The 21,467-nt window shown below is 38.3% G+C and overlaps 1 protein-coding gene across 1 annotated transcript in view; it reads right to left on the reverse strand.

The window, feature by feature from the left end:
• stk11 (serine/threonine kinase 11) overlaps nucleotides 1–21,467 on the reverse strand; it is a 28,751-nt gene continuing 7,284 nt past the window's right edge. Inside the window, exons 3-11 of the mRNA XM_088352529.1 lie at nucleotides 20,778–20,861; nucleotides 20,615–20,704; nucleotides 19,362–19,494; nucleotides 19,144–19,280; nucleotides 17,500–17,627; nucleotides 14,707–14,764; nucleotides 14,397–14,590; nucleotides 7,143–7,407; nucleotides 1–1,987 (exon numbers count right to left, since the gene is read on the reverse strand). Of these exons, the coding sequence (XP_088208655.1) occupies nucleotides 7,202–7,407; nucleotides 14,397–14,590; nucleotides 14,707–14,764; nucleotides 17,500–17,627; nucleotides 19,144–19,280; nucleotides 19,362–19,494; nucleotides 20,615–20,704; nucleotides 20,778–20,861 (1,030 nt within the window). The 3' untranslated portion in view covers nucleotides 1–1,987; nucleotides 7,143–7,201. The remainder of the gene's footprint in view (nucleotides 1,988–7,142; nucleotides 7,408–14,396; nucleotides 14,591–14,706; nucleotides 14,765–17,499; nucleotides 17,628–19,143; nucleotides 19,281–19,361; nucleotides 19,495–20,614; nucleotides 20,705–20,777; nucleotides 20,862–21,467) is intronic.

Genomic DNA, 21,467 nt, shown 5'->3' on the forward strand with positions numbered 1-21,467 from the left:
ATGTATTTATCCTCCACCCTCTACTGTACAGAGATGAGGTTTAGTGTTGGATCAGTATCAGCTTTTTTTTTTAAGAATGAAAGAAAATTATGCTTTAGGTGTACTGTTATAGAACTTGTAAATTAGATGATTCATTTTATGAATTATTAGTATTGATTGTATTTTGATCACATTAGTTATTTGTCTTGGCACCCCTCCCAAAAAAAAATACAATTTCTAAGACTGAGCTTATTTTCACAGCAATTGAATTTGAGAGAAGTAAAAAAACAAAACAGTATTTTCCTTGGATTAGAAGAATCAGCAACTCTAAATCCGAGACCATGGTACTCAGCCGGGTTGGGGATGAGATCTTGCTCCAAGTGGAGGAGTTCAAGTATCTTGGGGTCTTGTTCACGAGTGAGGGTAGGATGGAACGGGAGATGGACAGACGGGTCGGTGCGGCGTCTGCTGTCATTCGGACCCTGTACCGGTCCGTGGTGGTGAAGAGGGAGCTGAACAGAAAGGCAAAGCTCTCGATTTACCGGTCAATCTCGATCCTACCCTCACCTATGGTCATGAACTTTGGGTTATGACCGAAAGAACACCATCCCGGATAGTGGCTGAAATGAGTTTCCTAATAATAATCCCTCCATATTCCATAATCCCTCGTCTCTGCATCAACCCGCATTCAACCATCTCACGTCAAACCAATGGTAAATTGTCATTTTTACTTAATATTGATTTATGATTTACATTGAAATCATAAGCAGGTCTTGTACCGTTTTGTTATTCTAAGGTTTCAATCTGGGATACGGAAAGCATCAGTTAAACATTACATGTTTCCATCCCCCGCTACACGGTAATTACATTAGTTTTCTCCGCAGGGTGGCTGAGCACTCCCTTAGAGATAAAGTGAGAAGCTCAGTCATCCTGTGTAGAACCACTGCTCCTCTGCATCGAGAGGAGCCAGTTGAGGTGGCTCGGGTATCTGATAAGGATGCCTCCTGGACACCTCCCTCGGGAAGTGTTCCGGGCATGTCCCACCAGCAGGAGGCCCCGGGGGCGACCGAGGACACGCTGGAGAGACTATGTCTATAGGCTGGCCTGGGAAAACCTCAGCTGGATGAAGTGGCTGGGGATAGGGAGGTCCGGGCTTCCCTTTTAAGGGTGCTGCCCCTGCGACTCGACCCCAGAGAGACGGAAGAAGAAGTTTCTAAACTGACTGGCTGTTGGAGGATCCAATACAGAAAAGTAAACTTACATCAAGAGTTGTAACTCAGATTTCGCTTCCTTGGCTTCCCTCTTGGTGGGGAGAACCAAAAAAACCAACACTGCTCAGTTTATGGTCAAAAATGGACTCAGATACAAGTCACACTGGTGAAAAACCTTTTGCCTACTCGGTTTGAAAGACTGCACTGACACAGCATCAGGGCGCGAAAACCTCCTTGCCTCAAAATGGGCAGAACATGGCTCGTCGTCCCTATTCAAAATACATTTTGGGTTGGCCACTCAAGGAATGCCGCCTGGTGGGAGTTTAACCAAAGCCCATTTTGTACACTCTGCAAATAAAGGCTCCAAATGACAAGCAGATGCATCATTTCAAAATATTTAGATGGCAAGGCGAAAATTTGAGATATAAACTGTAATGAAAAGGGAATGCCCTCACACGTGAGCAAGGAAAGCCAGCAGTCAATGTGCAAAATGTTGTTTTTTTAGCCAGTATGTTTGATTTGATATTTGTGACAACTTAATTCCTCATTTAAAATGTCACTTGGAGCATTCTTTGCAAGAAAAAAAAAACCAGAGCTGTGTTATGCAACAAAACCTCACTATGGTCATTTTCCTATGTTTTAGAAAAAAAGCAAACCATCTCAGATTCCCATGGAAATGGACAGAAGCCTTCCGGATGTGTCAAGGAAATGTTCCACCTATTGAAGACCCTCCTGGAGGTCCATCAAAACTTTAGCAGTTTTGTCTGACAAGCAAAGAGAATGGGGGACAGCTCCGCCTAACAGGAGGAAAAAAAAAAAGACAAAAAACACATTAGAAATATATCAAGACAAGTTCACAATTGCAGGAACACTCCATTATTCTGTTTGAAGGATTTAATTTGAGATTAAATGAAAAATGTGAGTCGAGATTCTAATGAGCAAACAAAAGCAGCATTGTGTTCATGTTCAAGCCATGAGTGGTGTGCACGCCGTCATCCCAAATTTGGGCATTCACTGACCCAAAATAGTGCATCTGTTGCAGGTCAGGATTAAGAGACAGTTTCTTCCCCAGAGCCATTACCACCCTGAACACACACCGCACAAAAAACTGAAACTCTTGCAAACACACTTACTCATACAAATTGTATTCATGCCTATGCTCACTTTGCACAATGTCGCCTATTTTTGCATATTGCACCAATACCATCCCCAAACTGTATGTAACATCCTACATGCCCACATTTCTTGTGTAAATATTGTGTAAATTATAACCTTTATCTTCTTTGTTCCTTTATCTTCTTTGTTTTCTTTTATCCTCACTGTTAAATGTGAACTTGAGTGCCATGTCCAATTTAGTTGTCACAATATGTTCAACCCATTTTGTAACAATGACAATAAAGTTATATTCTTTTCTATCTTGATTCAATGAGTTTTCCCATCCTCTCGGCATTGAATTTTTACCTATTGTGTGCTAGAATAATTATGCTACTGCTTCCAGGAGGTACTTTGACACAGTAGCACGACAAAATAAGGGGAGGAACTCCTACTGGTCAATATTTCAGCTGGTTTAAATTCGTATCCTAAACATTCAATTTTTTCCGGATTAAAAAAAAACAAAACCCAATTAAAGAAAACAATTGATTTCAAATGTTTTTTTAAAATAATTTAAACGTAAACGGAAATTATGTAGCGAAACTAACTGATTACAACAAGGAACGGCCATTGATGCAGAATGCTTTGAGGCAGATTTTTCTTCTCATCTGTTGGTGTTATCGTGTGTTTTGGAGTAAATATTTTACAGCGTTAAATTCAGTGGACGATCCTGGATTTAACAACTCCATATTCGTGAGGAATCCTATAATCTGCTGACTCCTAAGAGACGTTATAGGTGAGCTATGTCGGCTATTTTGTTTTAGAATGATCGTGGCGTTTCTGTGATGCGTACATATTTAAATGAACCCCAAAGTATAAGGTAGTGCTGCACGATTAAAAAAAAAAAAACACACACAAAAAACCCCCCCCACCTAATTTCGATTTTTTTTTAGACCAGTATTGCTATTTCGATGCAATTTTCAATTCAATTTTCAAAGAAAACTGCATTTTCTATGAGTACTTAATCATAATGAGCAGTATTTCCCATAGAATTCTGTGAGACCTTGGTGGGTGGACAGTCTAGGACAGGGGTCTCTAACATGCATCCCAGGGACCAATTGGGTTGAATTTAGAGGTGCTCGAATAAACCCCATAACAGATGACGCCATGGGGATTGCATCATTTGACTATTATGTATTTTGCAGAGCCCAAAATATATTTGCAAATTACATAGGCAAATTTAATCTATCCATTAATCAAGACATAAATTTTTAGATCTTGAGTCATTCACTAATATATTTGTTTTAGAGACAAGTCTCTCTCCATATAGGTGTTGGGTAAAAATGCGTTATATGCAGCTGAAATTTTCAGTTGCAGGAAATTCTTCCTATTATAAATTACAAAGAAATGCTACCTCAGGGGTCGGGAAACTATGGCTTCGTGAGCCATACACTGCTCTTTTCATGAGTACATATGGCTCAGGGATAAAATATAAAATATGTGGGGCCTAAGAGTCTGATGGTTACAGCCTACTCTTGGTACATGCGAAGCAACACCAAAATGATAAAAGGTTCAATCCAGTATATATAGGGCACATATACCATTACAGATTACAAACGGTGTCACACTGATACACCCTGTTTCAAAGCGAAGCTGGCAGATAGCATAGCATGTCATTTTAAAGCGGACTTGTTGAGAAACAGGGCAACGATTTCAAGCATTTACGAGGGCTTCGCCTAAAAATTCAAGCGCTTTTCAATCTTGAAAACACAACGGAAAAATTCAAGCATTTAACAGTGTCTGAAATGATGTCTGCCCGGACGCCCGGGTGTGTAGCTTTTACGTCGGACGCGCAACTTACAAATCTTTTTCAAGAAAAATAAAATACCGTATTTTCCGCACTATAAGGCGCACCTAAAAGTCTTATTTTTTTTCAAAAGCTGACCATGCGCCTTATAACACAGTGCGCCTTATATATGGCTCAATATTAAATTCGCAAGGTCTCGCAACTACGAGAAACAGCCGCCGACTCCATTTTTCGCGCTGTGCATACTGGGAAATATTAAACGATTGGTAGTTGCCGGGGCTCGTGTTGTATTTGTTTACTAAGTGGCAAAATGGCTACCCCATTAAACTGCTTAATTCATATTCAACAAATACAGTATTTGTCTGAATCCAGGGTTATGACTGGTGAAGATGTAAAGCACAATTTACCTTAAACAAACGCAGAATTATTCAGAATGTCACGTTTGAGAGAGAGAGAGAGCGAGAGAGAGAGAGCGAGATTCTCTTTCATACGTGCATTTGTATAAGAAAATGGCTCCTGTTAAGAGACAATGTATAACGCCGAGTTTAAACTCAAAGCGATCAGTCACGCAGCACAACACGGCAATAGAGCGGCAGCGAGAGAGTTAAACTTAAATGAATCGATGGTACGGAAGTGGAGAAAGGATGAAGATAAGCTCCGCCAAGTAAGGAAAACTCAACAAAGTTTCCGTGGCAATAAAGCAAGATGGCCAGAGTTAGAGGAGACACTTGAACAGTGGGTTGTTCAACAAAGAGCGGCAAGCAGAAGTGTCAGTACGATAACTATACGTATGAAGGCAACAGCGCTGGCACAAAAACACCGGACGTGTCGGATGGCCCATTCACTGAGATATGGTCAATTCGAACACAGCAGAAGAAGAATTCGAGGGATTCGTCGATGAGGAGCTTATAGAGTGATCTTTGTTTTTCTTTTGTGTGTTTACGTTTTACATTTTACAGTTATTATGTTATTGCTTTGCACTCGTTGTTTTTGCACATTACGAGTGTCACTTTATTGCGATTGCACTAACGTTTCATTTAAAATAACAGTATCAGACGTTTTTTTCTTTGCGTGTTGACTAAATGGACAAAAAATAAAATGTTATGTCGATGTTGTTCAAAGATGTTAAAGATGTGTCACGAAAATGCTTTACCTCAGAGAAAATAATAAAACGGCTGTTTATTTATTTTGGGAGTGAATGGAGTTGTGGAAAGCTTGTTTGTTAATAAAGTTTGACCTTTTTGAATATTTTGTTGACATTCCCTTGAGCGTGGCAACATCTAGAGGTTGCATAAAGTAACTACATTCTCTACTGTAGTCAAGTCGTCACATTTATTTACCGTAAATAGCCCTTAATCCCAAAAATGTCTCGAAGGACTGCACAGGATTACAATTACAAAATTGCACAATTACCTGATCTTAAACCAGCATGCACTTATAGCGCCTTATAATGGGGTGCGTCTTATGTATGGCATAAGTTTTAAAATATATCATTCATTGAAGGTGCGCCTTATAACATGGTGCGCCATATAGTGCGGAAAATACGGTAAATAGAATAAAATAAAATTTAAAAAAAAAAAAAAAATTCAAATCAAAGGTTTGCTTTATTCCGATTTCGAAATCTTCATTCGGTTTGGAAATTTCGGAATTTCAGTTCGTTTGGCAATTTGCATACTCGGCAGCCAATCAAAAGCCTGCGTTGAATAACTTTCCCTGAGCGTTATCAGGTCGTGCATTTGCATATCATTTTCCAAAGTAGACGCACAGAGAACACAAGAAAAATGGAGAAGGGGTTAGGAATCAAGCCAAAACCTCAGCCCCAGAAGAAAGATTCAAAAGAAGCTAACAAAATGGATGACGCTACAAAACGTAAACGTACATTAGAAGCATCATGGAAAGAGGAGTTCACATGGATTGTAGCAGACGACGCAACGCAAACATTGCATGAATGAAGAAGAGTCAATACAGGTACACACTGATGGCAGATGTAAAAAAAGTGATGTCATATCCATGCAACAAATGTTATAGGTAGATTTATAATAAACTTAATTTTAAGTGTTGTTCTGTTTTACATTCTGATTATCAATCCTCAGTACTTTGCAATAATGGCTGCCCTGGTGTCCGCAAACTTTTTGTCAGGAGTTTTAGACACTGCATTTAAGGATTACAAGCACCTGCACAAACCCTGCAAGTAGCGAGGCAAATAGCTCCTCGTGCCAACCTTTAAAGCAGGGGTGTCAAACTCATACGATAGAACAAACATTCTGTCGGGGGCCGGACTAGTAGATCAAAGAGAAAGAAAAAGAGAGATAATGAAATAAGAGAAAGAAGGAGGGAAAATGAGAGAGGGCAGGACAAAGAAAGAAAGAGAGAGAGGCAGAGAACGTGAGAAACAAAAGAGATAAAAAGTTGTGAGAGAGGGGAAAAAGGGAGAGGAAGAAAGAAATCCAAAGAGAAATAGAAAGACAGAAGGAGAGAAAAAAGAAGAGAAAGCGCAAAGGGTAGGAAGAGAGAAAGAGAAAAGAGAGAAAAGAAAAAAGGAAGTTAGAGCAAAATAAGTTAAAAAGACAGAGAGAAAGAAACAAAGAGCAAAAAAGGAAGAGAAAAAGAGACACAGAGAGTGAAAGAGAGAGAGAGAGAGAGAGAGAGAAAGAGAGAGAAAAAAATAAATACATGTACAGTGTCTTTGTTCGAGTCACCTGGTTTTTGCAACATCAAGTTGACATATTTCAACCTGCCGCTTGTTTTTCTCTTGCGCTTCTCTGAGAGTTGTCTCGCGGGCCGGATTCAATCCCTTAGCGGGCCTGATTCGCCCCGCGGGCCGCCTGTTTGACACCCGTGCTCTAAAGGATGCCGCCGCATTCGGTAGCAATGACGGAAAGCTCCGCTGTGTTTTCACGCACTTTAGTGATGAGTCACCGCGGCGCTAGCTGAATATCAACAACAGCTCGCCTCAACGCCGCTTTTCCTAACAATCTGCGCCTCGACGCCTTTGTCCGCGCTTCCCTCGACTTCAATTCAGACGCCCACGCTCCTTCTACAAACGCACTCACCGGGTGGGCTGCTGCCGACGGAGAGCGGAGATAAAAAAAAAAGGGGGGAGTTGTTGCGGTCATTGCTGCTTGCAGGTGGAGAGCTTGCGGATCTTGCCGGCGGCGGAGAGGCCTTTTCGCGAGGGGTTGGACGAGGACGAGGAGCGCCGTTCCGTTTTGGTCTTGCTGTTCAGAGAGCCGGCCTCTGTCCCGTTCACGCAAAGCGGCTTGGCTGTGGGGGGGCTGTAGTCCGCCTCCTCCGCGTCCTCTTCTTCTGTTACTTGTCCTGAAAGTTGAATTGGGTTTTTTGTCAGTGATGACGACGTAGAAAAACATTGTATGCAATAAGATTTGAGACTCCAGGGTAAACGCGTAATGAGCACTTGAGAATGGAATAGAATTGACTTTAATTGTCATTCTTTGTAAACATGCACACAGAATGAAATGCCGACACACCTGACCCGTACAGTTAAACTGTAGCGAGCCGATGCAGCCGCAGCCAAACAGGGCGCCGCCATTTTAGATCAAACTGCTGTGTTGGGAGTCATTAAGTGAGCAAAACCCCAATTCCACCCCTTAATGCCGAGCGCCAAGCAGGGAGGCAATGAGTACCAATGTTGTAAGTCTTAGGTATGACTCGGCCGAGGCTTGAACCGGCGACCTCCCAGTCTCGGAGCGGGCGCCCTACCGTCTAGGCTGCCGAGCTGGTAGCCAAACTTATTTACGAGGTTGTGCTTAGAGACCTGCCTAACTAACAGAAGTGTGATCAAATTTGGCAACAACAAAAATTCCCAAATAAGTAATTACGATATGAGTAGCAGTACCCATTTTCAGTGCAACTGTTGTATAAGGAAAACAAGTCACAATGTTTACTTTTGCGGAATGAAGACAAAACGTAGTATTACTTTCTGAAGGATTACCATGAATGTATTATTTTAAAAATAGTGGTATTTTTGTTGTTGTACCATCAGGCTGGTACGTTTTAATTCCGTTATGCGGTTGACGTCGACAATAAATTACATTCTATTTTTTAAAGAATAGAACATAGAATATCATAGGTAAGTATCTGCTTTTATCTTCAGTGTTTTTCGTCCCGTTTGACAACTACACTTTAGATGACTTTCTCTCCTATGCTTTTATTGAGGAATCAACTCCTCGTCCTGAAGAATTTTCGTGCCGGCGTGATGAGGGGGGCCCTATCGTGGATGCAGAGCCGGAGCTAGCTAAGCGGCTAGCGGCGTTATAAGTCTTCGGTACTGTCAGTAATCATGGGAAATATGAACTCTCTACCAAATAAGACCGAGGAACTGGCTGTGCTGGTGAAAAAAACCCAAAGTGTACAGGGAGTGCAGTTTGCCGTGTTTTACAGAAACATGGCTCACGTCTAGCATCCCGGAAGCCAACGTGGAGCTACCCGGCTTCAGCGCCGTTAGGGCAGACAGAGACACAAAAGCCTGCGGGAAGCGAAGAGGAGGCAGACTCGCCATCTACGTGGACACGAGGCGGTGTAACCCTGGGCACAAAGATTTCCATCTGCTGCAGGGACGTCGAACTTTTGGCCTAGTGTGTGACGTCATCCACTCCACTGTGGCTAAACTACACACACAGCACCCCGAGGCCATCCTGTTAATAATAAACACTAGGATACTGCTGGAAGTGTGAATTTCCCGACGGGGATGAATCAAGTATCTATCTATATAACCCGCTACTGCATTCAACCATCTCACGTCAAACCAAAGGTAAATGTCATTTCTACTTAATATAGATTTATGATTTACATTGAAATCATAAGCAGGTCTTGTACCGTTTTGTCATTCTAAGGTTTCAATCTGGGATACGAAAGGCATCAGCTACACATGACATGTTTCCATCCCCCGCTATATGGCAATTCCACTATGCGATGCCCACCTCAACCGGGCTGTCCTGTAATGGATGACGGTGATAATGCATCCCAAATGGCCAGGTTATCTCCTTGAGAGAAAGCTCACACGTACATCAAGGTGGGAGTAAATCCTGGAAAAAGAATTCACGCTCCCACGCCAAAAGCATCTCCGCCGAACTATTTATAGAACACTTGATTCACACTCGGCGCCTCCAATTGGACCCTAAGTGGGGCAACACTTGGATGCCCGGCGAGCGCAGGCATTTATCATTTCAGGCTGTTGCCTAGCAACTGATATAGGTTGTGAAATTCTGCAGAAAATAAGTGACGAAGACTAAAGGGATGTGGTCAACATCATCACGAAGCACGGTGAGCAAACCTCCCCTGGCGCTGTGCTGCCATCTATTGATTGGGTGGAGAATAACTCAAACAGGAAGTTAAACACGCACTTTTTGCCCAAAATGTCAATTTGTAGGTCAGATTTTCTTTGTTAACCCCAACGAGCAATTAGTCATGGAAAGGTCTTTATACTTCAAACATTTTCATCCCCCGCAAAAGTACAGCCCCATGGTGGCCAAAGAGCACCCGGATATATTGAAAATGGATTAAAAATGCAAATAGTGTAAACAATACCGTGTAAAAACCTTCATAAGTATACACATTAAAATACGACAACAATTGTTTTAAAACAAAAGTCAAGATGGTCAAACCAAAAAAGCTCTAGTTTACAAAATACAAAAACTGTATAACAATGTCAACGAGAAAGACTATAAGCATGCCATATAATCCATTGCACCTTCAGAGAGATGAGGTTTTTGAGTTTTTCCTTGCGCTCATGTCGGTTTTAGATCAGGGGATGGTGTCATAATGAGTCTGTGTTTTGCAATAACCTGTGGTCTGTGCAGCCCTTTCAGACTCTGTGATTAAGGGCTATACAAACAAACATGACTTGACTATTTATTGAAGCATGCATTTCAATGCTAATTTTCAGTATCTTAAATCAATGTTTGACAACTTTTTAGTGATAAAGGACAATTTCATCTTTAACCACTTAACATTCCTGTAAAATTTGCCTAAAATCCCAAACCAAGACTGATTGCTATTCTTGAACCAATAGTGCTACTAATATGGAGTAATCCGAGTTGGAACAAACAAAAATAGGTTTTTTGGGCATCTTCGCTGGAAAACGTGTGAGAAAATAGCTTGAAGCCTTTCCTGCTACCTTGTCAAATTTGATCCCAATCTGAAAAACTAAACCTTTATTTTACAAATTTTTCTAAGGAGAGGTCTAGGCCTTTCCAAAATTGGCCATTTGGAGACAAGTTTAGAGCTATAAAAACTATACAGCTTTAAAGTATACATTGTTTTTACTTCAGCCAATTTTAGACATTGTGAAAGGGTTGTCAATGTTTTTCCATAAGTCAATTACTGATTGTGCACACTATAGCATAATAATCGCTCATAATAATGCATCCTAGGTTGCATTTGCACAGGTTTCTTTTCGGGGCTGATTTAAATACAGCTCGTAAAGTTGTGTAAAATTACGGCCATTGTCCGAATACTTTTATGAGTCTGTTTATTTTTAAACTGAAATTATGTGGCGAAAAAAAAATTACAATTAGAAACGTCTGACGATGCAGAAATGCCTCTAAGCATTTTTTTTCCACCATCTGTCTGCATTATCATGCGCAGGGTTGGGTAGGGTTACTTTAACTGGATTACTTTCAATGACTTTTGGATTACTCCAATACAAAATATGCAGGGTTGGGTAGGGTTACTTTAACTGGATTACTTTCAATGACTTTTGGATTACTCCAATACAAAATATACAGGGTTGGGTAGGGTTACTTTAACTGGTTTACTTTCAATGACTTTTGGATTACTCCAATAGCAAATATGCTAATAAAAGACAAAAGAAAGTAAATATGAATAAAATGATGACTCACAACACGTGGTAAGCTTTCTCTCCTGGCATTGATCTCTTTGATATCCGGCAAAACTAACATAAAATGTGACAAACAAAATGAAAATCAATCCAAACAGCTTGCCAACATCATTTTTGCCGTTCCATGTGTTCCGTTACTCCCCAAGCCTGCAAAAAATTTTGCCATTTTATTCATATGCTACAACGGGTCAGGTGCAATCGACATTTCGTTCTGTGTACATTGTTACACAGAATGACAATACAAGGAAATTATTATTATTATTATTATATTTACTTTCTTTTGTCTTTTATTAGCATATTTGGTATTGGAGTAATCCAAAAGTAACTGAAAGTAATCAAGTTAATGTAACCCTACCCAACCCTGATCATGCGTATCTTGTTTCAGACTGATGTTTCTGTGATGAGTACATTTCAAAATGGTCGTATCTTGACTCTCAATAGTTTAGGCTTTCCAATGATATGTGGCATGACATATTTCAGTAATTGGTGACGTCGTATAGGGACTTGTTTGTTTATCGACAGTCCGTACTTTTGGGGTTAAATATCGAGGCACACCGCCCGTCAAAAATGGAGCCCTAAATTTTCATTTTTTAAAAGGTAAAATTGATCACGTTGCCTTAAATGACTTTTTTTTTTTAATTTGTAGTCACTAGGGCTCATACGGGTTAATTCATTTTGGTGTGTGATTTTGCATTCCACTATATTGTCACCCTGTTTTTCAAGGTTCAAAGATGTATATATATATATTTTTGTAAAAATAAAAAAATATCAGGTAAAAACAATGAAACAAAAAATGGTGTATAATGCATATTTGTTTACCGCATAATGACTCAAAATATGGGTGTGCATTATACATGAGGTATTACAGTAAAATCTTACCATATTAGCACAATTCATTAGTCAAAATTATCACTGAACTCTAAATGGAACCACATTTCTCGACCCTACTGTCTATTTTAGCAACATTATCCAAATTGCGTCAATGGGGGTTTTATAATATAGTCATTCTCTATGGCTCGCCTCTCTTTTCCATCTTTGCCCACAGTGAGACTTGAGTTAAGCATTGATGTTATGCGCAATTGCCAATCTAGAGTTATTAAGTTTCAATTCAGTCTTCAAATTTTTAAAGTTATTCGGAGGTAAAGGGGGCGGATCCTTTTTATCATTTACAGGCTCGCGTAGGCTAAAGGGGCGAAATAAAGCCTGCAATAGGCCGAAAAAGATGAATGTGAATCACACGTTGGGTTGCACTACGGCATAGAAAAAACATTTTTTACTATTCTGTATTTGTAAGTATTTTACTCTCCTGGATTTACTACACTCTCGGTTGTAGGAAGACCATGGTTACGTATCATTATTGAACGTGATGGCTGCAAGAGAACTTAGGTGAGCTATGCGGCTTTCTATTTTCCCGGTATCTTGTTTTAGAACGATCTTGATGTTTCTGCGATGAGTCTATTTTTAAACTCAATTCAATTCAAAGTGTTTATTGTCATATGCACATTAAAGAACCACGTTTCCCTGCACAATAAAATTCTTACTTTGCTGTCCACACAGTTGCCAGCAAAAAATAAAATGGAAACTTAAGAAATGTTTGGCGTTTCTTGAATCCCAAGACTTTAACCGTACATGTCTGAGACACGAATTTGCTTCTTTGCAAGATTTCGGAATGTTAAGGGGGTAATAAGTTGGACTGAACTAGCTGACTGTTTTGTCGACGTTCCCATTGTAGCGCCTTATAATCCGGTGCGCCTTATGTATGGAAAATATAGGACCAAAAACTATTTTTTCGGGGTGCGCCCTATAACCCGGTGCGCCTTATGGTGCGGAAAATACGGTATATATTGGTACCCTGTTAAGTGGCTACTAGAATAGAATAGAATATACCTTTATTGTCATTGTTACAACATGGTAGCGCCGCCATCTTGGAATCTAGTCCTGCTAAAGGGAAACATTTTGCATATGATGCCCCTTTCAAGCTCAAAGTCGACAATCATTATGAAATTCATTGAAATTGAGCAGCTAACTGAAAAAAAAAACCCTGTACCAGAGACGAAGACATAAAAAACGAGGGAAACTACTCTTTGGTGTATCTGATGATGACCTTGAGGACAATAAATATTGTACATTTTATTTTGGTATTGTGATTGTAGTTTACATCATCAATAAAGATTTTTCTCATGGCCACACCCATTCAAAAATGTCCCTTACAATGCTTAGTTTGAGACAAGAAAAAGGTTAACAAAATATTAATCCATTTTTAATCAACAATTAGGGGTGTACGTTAAACCAGACTTTCCCGAGCGTTATCAGGTCGAGCATTTGCATCTTTTTCCAAAGTAGACGCACGGAGAACACAAGAAAAATGGAGAAGTGGTTAGGAATCAAGCCAAAAACTCAGCCCCAGAAGAAAGATTCAAAAGAAGCTAACAAAATTGATGACGCTACAAAACGTAAACGTACGTTAAAAGCATTGTGGGAAAAGGAGTTCACGTGGCCTGGAGCAGACGACGCAACAGAAACATTGCATGAATGAAGAGGAGTCAATACAGGTACATACGGATGGCAGATGGAGAACAGCCATGTCATTTCCATGCAATGAATGTTATAAGTGGATTTATAATAAACCTAATTTTAAAGAGTTGTTCTGTTATATATTCTGATTATCAATCCTTAATACTTTGCAAAAATTGTTTTTTTTTTGCGATGAGTTGTCTTATTGCATTTCAAGTTGTGAAAAAGGGGGCAGGCAACTTTATGGCTGGGCAGACAACTCTGAAAAGTTGCCTGCCCTGGGGGCCGCTAACTTTCGCATGAGTTTCAGAAACTGGCTATAGATGAGTGCACTTTATACTTAAATAGGGTACATCCTAATTTATTTTATTTTTTTATTAGTAAATAGCTAAAATCTGTAAAATGATGTGCATAATTGTCACATTTGATTTTTGTAACAGGGGGAGATATTTTTAAAAAACTCAATAGATATTATCGTTGCTATTGTTATATCATAACTGTTATTATTAATATTACTATTGTTCTTATATCATTGGTGTATTTCATAGGGAAGATGAAGGGGTAGGGAATATCAGCATTGGCTTCTTACTGCCCCTTTTCGAACATATTATGTAACATTATTTTGTTGTCGAGTTATTGTTTTCTTCTGTTTTTTATTTTAATGTTCGAATAAAGTTTTCATTCATTCAAAGATAAGAAAAATGGTAATCTGCTGCCAACTACCGATATGCATAAATGTTACAGTCACTCGGCTGTTCACTGGAAGGAGGCAAAAATAATGAACAACGGCAGGCTTTGTGGCACAGATTAAATTGTGCATTTTCCTGCGGCGTACGACATAAGATCTCACAGCATACTAGTGTGCCTCAAACACACCGTCCTAGAACATTTTAGTAACACATTCACCATGGATGTCCCGGAGGAGAACACAAACCTGGCACGGTGAAATCCTGAGTGTAGATGATCTCATCCTCGGCGTCATAGAGCTCGTCGTCTTCCTCTTCGGTGTAGCCGTGGAGATCCTCCAAGTAGGGGACGACCGTCATACTCCGCCAAGGGTCCCTGCTCTCGGCGCTGGCTGGGATGGGAACCGGCAACTCCGTGGGAGGGTGTTTCTTGCGTACCCAACTAAGGAGACGCAGCAGAAAAGTGCATCAATGAGCGTCATTTTCTCAAAGTGCAGGTAATGATCTCTGAATATCATATTCGAGATTGGCTTTAATGGAATACAACAAGCCACTTACTTGTGTTGTCTTATGTTTTGTATGGAAAATCTTTTTGCAGGGTCGTACTCCAGCATTCCTGAAAGTAAACAAGTCATTTAAAATTGTTGCATGTGACCATAATACACTCGTGTGAATAAAGACAAATAATGTTATACCGCGGCACTTGAACATATAAAATTTTGCAGGGATTTTTGAATTTTTATTTCTAAAAAAGTAATTATGAAGGTTTTTTTTTTTTAAATAAGAAAACCAAAAATGTAAAATATTAGTCATTTTTTAAAATTTATTTTAAACAAATTATTTTACATAAAAGTACCAGTACATGAAAATATATCGATTACATTCAAATAAATATATATATATATATATCACTAAAATTCTTACAATATTACTAACAAGTACACGAAAATGTAGAAAATTAAAAAAAATGTTTTGCTAAATTAAAAAAAATTAAAATATGAGTTCAAAGTATTCAAGTATAATTTTATCATACTAAAAATGATTCTCCCCAAAACTACATGAAAATATTAAGTTTAAAACAATTCTTTATTTCACAAAAGTTAAAACACATGAAATTATAAACTTAGTTCTACAAAAATGCTATCTACTGGTGTGTTTTTTATTTAAGTAATGTAGGGCACTGGTTTCATTTTTTTTTGTTTAATATATATGTTTATTTTATTTTTTTAATTATATAAATAATTCATACATTATTTTTAAAATAAGGTTTTTAGTCCGTTTAAAAATCAGCTGTTTATTTTACAAAAGTTCATAAAAAATATCAAGTATATAAAATGTAAAATACCGTTTAATTTTTCATTTTTCTACAAGTTAATATAAAAAATCAGCTATTTTACAAAAGTTCATAAAAAATATCAAATATAAAAAAAATGTAAAATACTGTTTAATTTTTCCTTTTTCTATAAGTTAATACATTTAGGGAACTGGTTTCCTATTAATTGTCCTTCCTTTTCTCTTTTTGGGCGATATAACATTTGCATGTGGTATTTAGTGCAACAACCTTGAAGCCTAAAATCCATTTTCAGCCCAAACGAGGGGAAAGCAAAATGTCAGCATGATGAGACAGCCGTGATGCGTTGCAGACTCATTTTGTACACATCTCCCGTTTTATTCTGCTCCCCTCATTTTAGACGAAATCATATTGACGGAACACGGACGTCACGCTACAAAGGCTGCAAAAACGAAGACTCAAAAGCATGACGGTGGTCGCCCCTTTAAAAGAAGCAAATCACCACAGAATTCACCAACATCTCCATAAAAGGAAAAGCGGCACTGTGAGTCAGCTTCACACTTGGCAGCGTTTTTCCACGACTTCACAGAAAGCCAATAGGATGTTGAGCGTGAAAGAGGGGAGCCTTCTTTTCGCTTTAACAAGCGTCTTTGCAGCAGCCCGCCGGAGCATTTTAGTATTCTGCTGTGTTCTTCGCATCAATAGAAAGCACGTCAGCGGCTAAAGGGGAATCTGCTGCGTGGGTGGGGGACACCCGACCACTTTGTCATAGCGCCACCAGCTGGACGCGAGGACAAAAGACACTGGCACGTCGTGACTGCAGTCGTGGGCTTTTGTTCTTTTTGGAAATAAATTCAGCAGAACACGCATGATATTAAATTGAATTTGTATCTGCATTCTCGGATAAAAATGGCTCCAATTAATGGGCTTTCTGCATATTTCTCACTTGGACATCATTGAAGATTTGCCAAAACGTTTTTCTTCATGGCCTAAAAATACAATATAAAAAACAAATCATCTAATGAACAATACATTTATATTATATAATACAAAAAATAAAATATTTAATTTAAATTTTGAAAAATTACAAGATGGTAATGCACAAAATCTAAAAAAAAAATACCAAATAGAATTACCCCCCAAAAAAGACACAGTTGCAACAAAAAAAAAAAATCGAAAAATAATTTACATAAATACAATATATAGCGAAACAAATATTTTAATTTATATTTAAGTGATATAGTACGATACAAAATATTAATAATTTTAATCAGGAAAAATGACAAGATATTAAAAAATTTCATATTTACTACTTCCAAAAACAATTTTAAATAAATAATGTACCAGTACATTGAATTCTGAAAGCAAATGACAAAATAGTATATAAAGGTATTAATAGATACTAAATACAAAAGAAAATACAATACAGAATTGAATAAAACCAAAAGATTTTAATATTTTTTTTAAATATTAAAATAAAAATAAAAACATGAATTGAATTCTGAAAAATGACAAAATGGTAAATGCAGGTGGTGACTGCAAAATACAAAATTAAAAAAATATTTTAATCAACAGTTAACAATATATTCAAATGCAAATATAAAATATATTAACTGAATTCAAATTATTTATATAAAGTGAATACAAAACAAAACTAAAATTATATCTAACTTTTAATTTAAATTGTATAACACATTTTAATAGAAAAAAATAAAGTAACTTAATTAGGAAAGAACAAAATATTGGTTTTATAAAATAAATAAATTGAATTGAGAAATATGACAACATGCAGGCAATGGATACAAAATACAATTGTCTTTTGTTCTTCAAATATTAAGTGACATACGACTTTCCTTCACATAATTTAATGCGGCAATGCTTCAATTGACAAAACCAAGCCGCCAAAATAAAATTATTTTTCACCCCCACAACTGTAGTCCTGGCAAACTAAGAATTTTAGAGCAGAAGCCAATCAACTGCAGAGAATCCACGACCGCAAACAAAAATCATAAAACTTCCCTCGAAAACAAGTACCCCGACGACATAAATAATACACTCACCTTGCAAAAGGTCTGAAAGGAGAGGCCCACAGTCTTCGGGAATGGTAAACTCCCCTTTTCCAATGTTTTCAAATAGCTTATAAATATTGTCCCCTTCGAACGGATAGACGCTTGTAGTGATGTTGTATCTGAAATGGAAGAGAACCATGAAATCACTGCAACAGGGTACTTTGGAATATTTACCATTTATGTAACTAGCGATAACCATGTCAAATACAGAAATATAAAAGGAAGAAATGCATCACTAATGCAATAGTGTGACGGTTATGGTAAACGATGTGATAGCTATCAAGTTAAACATTCAACAAAAGAAGCAAAAACTGGCCTGAGAGGAAAATTCAAGTTATGAATGACAAGTGTAGGAGTTTACTCGCTCTGGTATTCAGGAAAAAGCCTTTTCACACCCCTCCCTTCAAGACTTGTATCAAAATTTCTTTCAATAAAAGAGGGGGTGTAGATTGGCTGCACCAGAATTGTTTAACTGATCACACTTTGCTCAGGAGTTGAAATGAATGACTTCCTCTCATTGCGTTTTATTCCAGGAGACCAACATTTGTTGAGGTCCTTTTAGCCGGATTTCAAATTCCAATAAGATAAGATTCTAAACAAAAAATTAGAACTTCCCATTATGCATTCACAGAAACCCAAACGTTTAGTTTGTAATATGCTTTAGGGCAGGGGTCGGCTAACTATGACACACGTGCCAGCAGGGGCACGCGAGGGGTTAATCAGTGGCACGCGAGCGCACGGCAAAATAATAATGGTTATATATTTTTACCTGAAATTTAGACATTTTCAGTTGCGCGCCGTTTTATTTAGAGGCTTCACGTTAGCGCCCCTCCTCTGCTTCGTGAGTGAGTGTGCGTTTGCGCGGCGCCTCGCAGAGGAGAGATCCGTGTTTTAACCCAGCTAACAAAACACCGGCACGCGATAAATGAACGAATCGCGACAGCTCCTCGAGTGAAAACATCTCGATCTTTCCAGCCAGCGTGGACAGACGAATGAGACTTTGTGCAAAAAATGACCGTGCTGTTTTGTGCATTATGCCTTTTTTAGTTGATTGATGAACAAGAATAGTGGAAGATAAATTGGTCAGTTATACTATTTCAATGTATATTTGGACTGGTGTAAAATGACAGCTCTTTCGAATATAAAAAGAAATGTTGTGCGAGTCATTGATCTTGGTGTGGCACACTAATTTACAAGGAAATTTGAAAGTGGCACTCAACACCAAAAAGGTTGCTGATCCCTGCTTTAGGGTAACGATGCCATGTGTTTGAATATTCAGCTGATCACACGTGCCTCATGGGTAAAATGTATTTCACATCTCTCACTGTGTGTTTGATTATAAACGTTTGCAGATAGAAATGACTTTTTGGGGAATTTGAAATCTGTTTTAAAGGATAACAGCATAAGCTTCAAATCAAAAACTGCCCACATGCACGCACAGAAACCCAAACTTTAAATATGTGAATACTGGGAAAATTATGGTTCCTGATTCATGGATTTCTTAGGTGAGGAAAACTGCCATGTGTGGAGGTTTTAGCCAATCAGACTCATGATTTTAAATTGATGTCTCTCATCGCGTTCGATTCCAGGAATTAGGTATTATAACGAACAGTGACGAATCGAGTGACTACTCACAGTGTTACACCCGCCGACCAAATGTCCACTTTAAACCCTGAAAATGTGTCCAGACCGTTTGCGATCTCTGGGGGCTGAAATGCTGGAGAACCCTGACTTGTGCGACACGTGTCGTCCTCTGCGAATGGGTGCAAAGCCTAAACGCACACAAAAAAAATCCAGTTTGGTAAACATACATTCCATCTCCATCAAGAGCACGCTTGCGTTTTATCCCTCACCTCAGCTACTCCCAGATCGGAGATTTTAAGTGCCCCGTCTGTGGTCAACAGCAGATTGCCTGGTTTAATGTCTTTGTGAACAATTCCCTGGCTGTGCAAATATTCAAGGCCGTCTAAGAGTTGGCAAAAGTACCTGCAGAAAACAAGGATGAATGAATGAAAACTTTATTCGAACATTAAAATAAAAACAGAAGAAAAACAATAACTCAACAACAAAATCATGTTACATAATATGTTCGAAAAGCGGTAGTAAGAAGCAAATGCTTATATTCCCTACCCCTTCATCTTCCCTAATAAATACACCAATGATATAACAACAATTGTAATAATATTAAAAATAACAGTTATGATATAACAATAGCAACAATAACACAAAAGTTAACCACAGTTCTAAACGCACTATTCCCAATCTCTCGCATCACTCATATCCCATTTTCTTCATCTCTGTATTCCGCCAGGAATGTTTTTTTGTATTTAAATTTGAACAAGTGAATAGTTGGACATTGTTTGATCTCATCTTGTAAATTTTGACTCCATACACAGACACACACATGCTTTTCCTGGTGGTTCTCACCTTTAGGATTATGAATTTACGACAGCCCCTTAAATTATAATTTCCCTCTTTCCGGATGAATAATTTATGGATGTTTACTGGCACAAAGTTTTTGTTGACCTTAAATAGCAGTTGTGCAGTGAAAAATTGTATTATATCATCTAATTTTAATCATTTGGACTGCAGGAATAAAATGAGTATGATCTCGATATCCTGTCCTGTGTATGGTGCTAATTGCACCTTTTTGGAGGATAAAAAGGGGCTGGAGTCAACTTTTGTAATTATTGCCCTAGAGTTCTGCACAATATATTAAGTATGGCAGAACTAGAGAACAATATCATAAATACAATGCATTATAGTTTAAAATGAATTTGGCTTTATTCATTATTGAAATGCTTTTAGATACTTTAGTTTGTATGCGTCTGATGTGCGTTTTCCAGCTTCATTTATTGTATATGATGACCCCTAAAAACTGAATTTCTGATACAGCATCTATTGCAGCACCATCCATTTTTACTTCTAAATCCTGATTTACCTTGCAATTACCAAAGAATATTACTTTGGCTTTATTTAAATTTAAAGAGTAAGCCAGGTTTAATACATTTTTAGGTTTCGATTTTAAAAGCAGGAACTTCAGTTGCAGAGTGTCCGAGTCGGAGGATACAATCAACAGGAGGGGGGGAAAAAGTCAAATACATACCCGTGAGCTTGAAATATAGGAAATCTTTTTTCCGGGACGCTGTCCAGCATTTCTTGCATCCCGCACACACAATACTCCATCACCATATACGTGAAGGACAAGTCAAGGACATTCCATGTATAGAAAACCAATACAAGTTAAAACTTGAAGCACTTAAGGATATATTTTCTGCTTCTCCTCATTGTAGAGAACGTCCACCAACTGAATCACGTTCTTGTGTTGGAGCCTTCTCAGCAGCTGAATCTCCCTGTGATATAAACATGAAACGATTTATTAAATGGCTTTAGAGTAACAATAAGAACAGTTTGGAACTGCCACCCGGCCAAAGTTCCAGGGAAGCTCAGATTTCATCACAGGGCTGTGAGGAGAAACAGCACAGTGAACCATATTCAAGAGATGAGCTTTTCTAGAACTAGCAAAGTATTTCTGATTGGAAGGATTGAAAAATTAAATCTCTTTGCCATGAACAATAAAGTTAAAAACAATTTGGGCCGGTAAACAGATTATCACTCCAACTGAAACTGATGGCCAGATTTCTTGATCCAAGAGAATAAAGGAAAGAGCAATCTACTCAGGTGGTTACACGTTTTCAACCCCAATTATTCAAAAGCGTTCACACCAGCAGATTATCATCTCCCTCGTAATTCAGATGTTTGAAAAATCAACACAAAATGTACTTTCCAAAATTGATGGCCAATCCAACACAGTAAACTAGTTAATAAACCACTGTTTAATAATAAGCACCAGTACGTTTTTTTGAAAGCACACTCTTCAATTCCTACCTTCAATGACACCATTTAGCAAATTTGGAAAGAGTGGATATTTAAAAATGACTTATCGATATGAATTTGGG

Source organism: Urocampus carinirostris, chromosome 1, assembly GCF_059441175.1.
Source record: "Urocampus carinirostris isolate Australia breed hairy pipefish chromosome 1, RoL_Ucar_1.0, whole genome shotgun sequence".
Lineage (NCBI taxonomy): Eukaryota > Metazoa > Chordata > Actinopteri > Syngnathiformes > Syngnathidae > Urocampus > Urocampus carinirostris.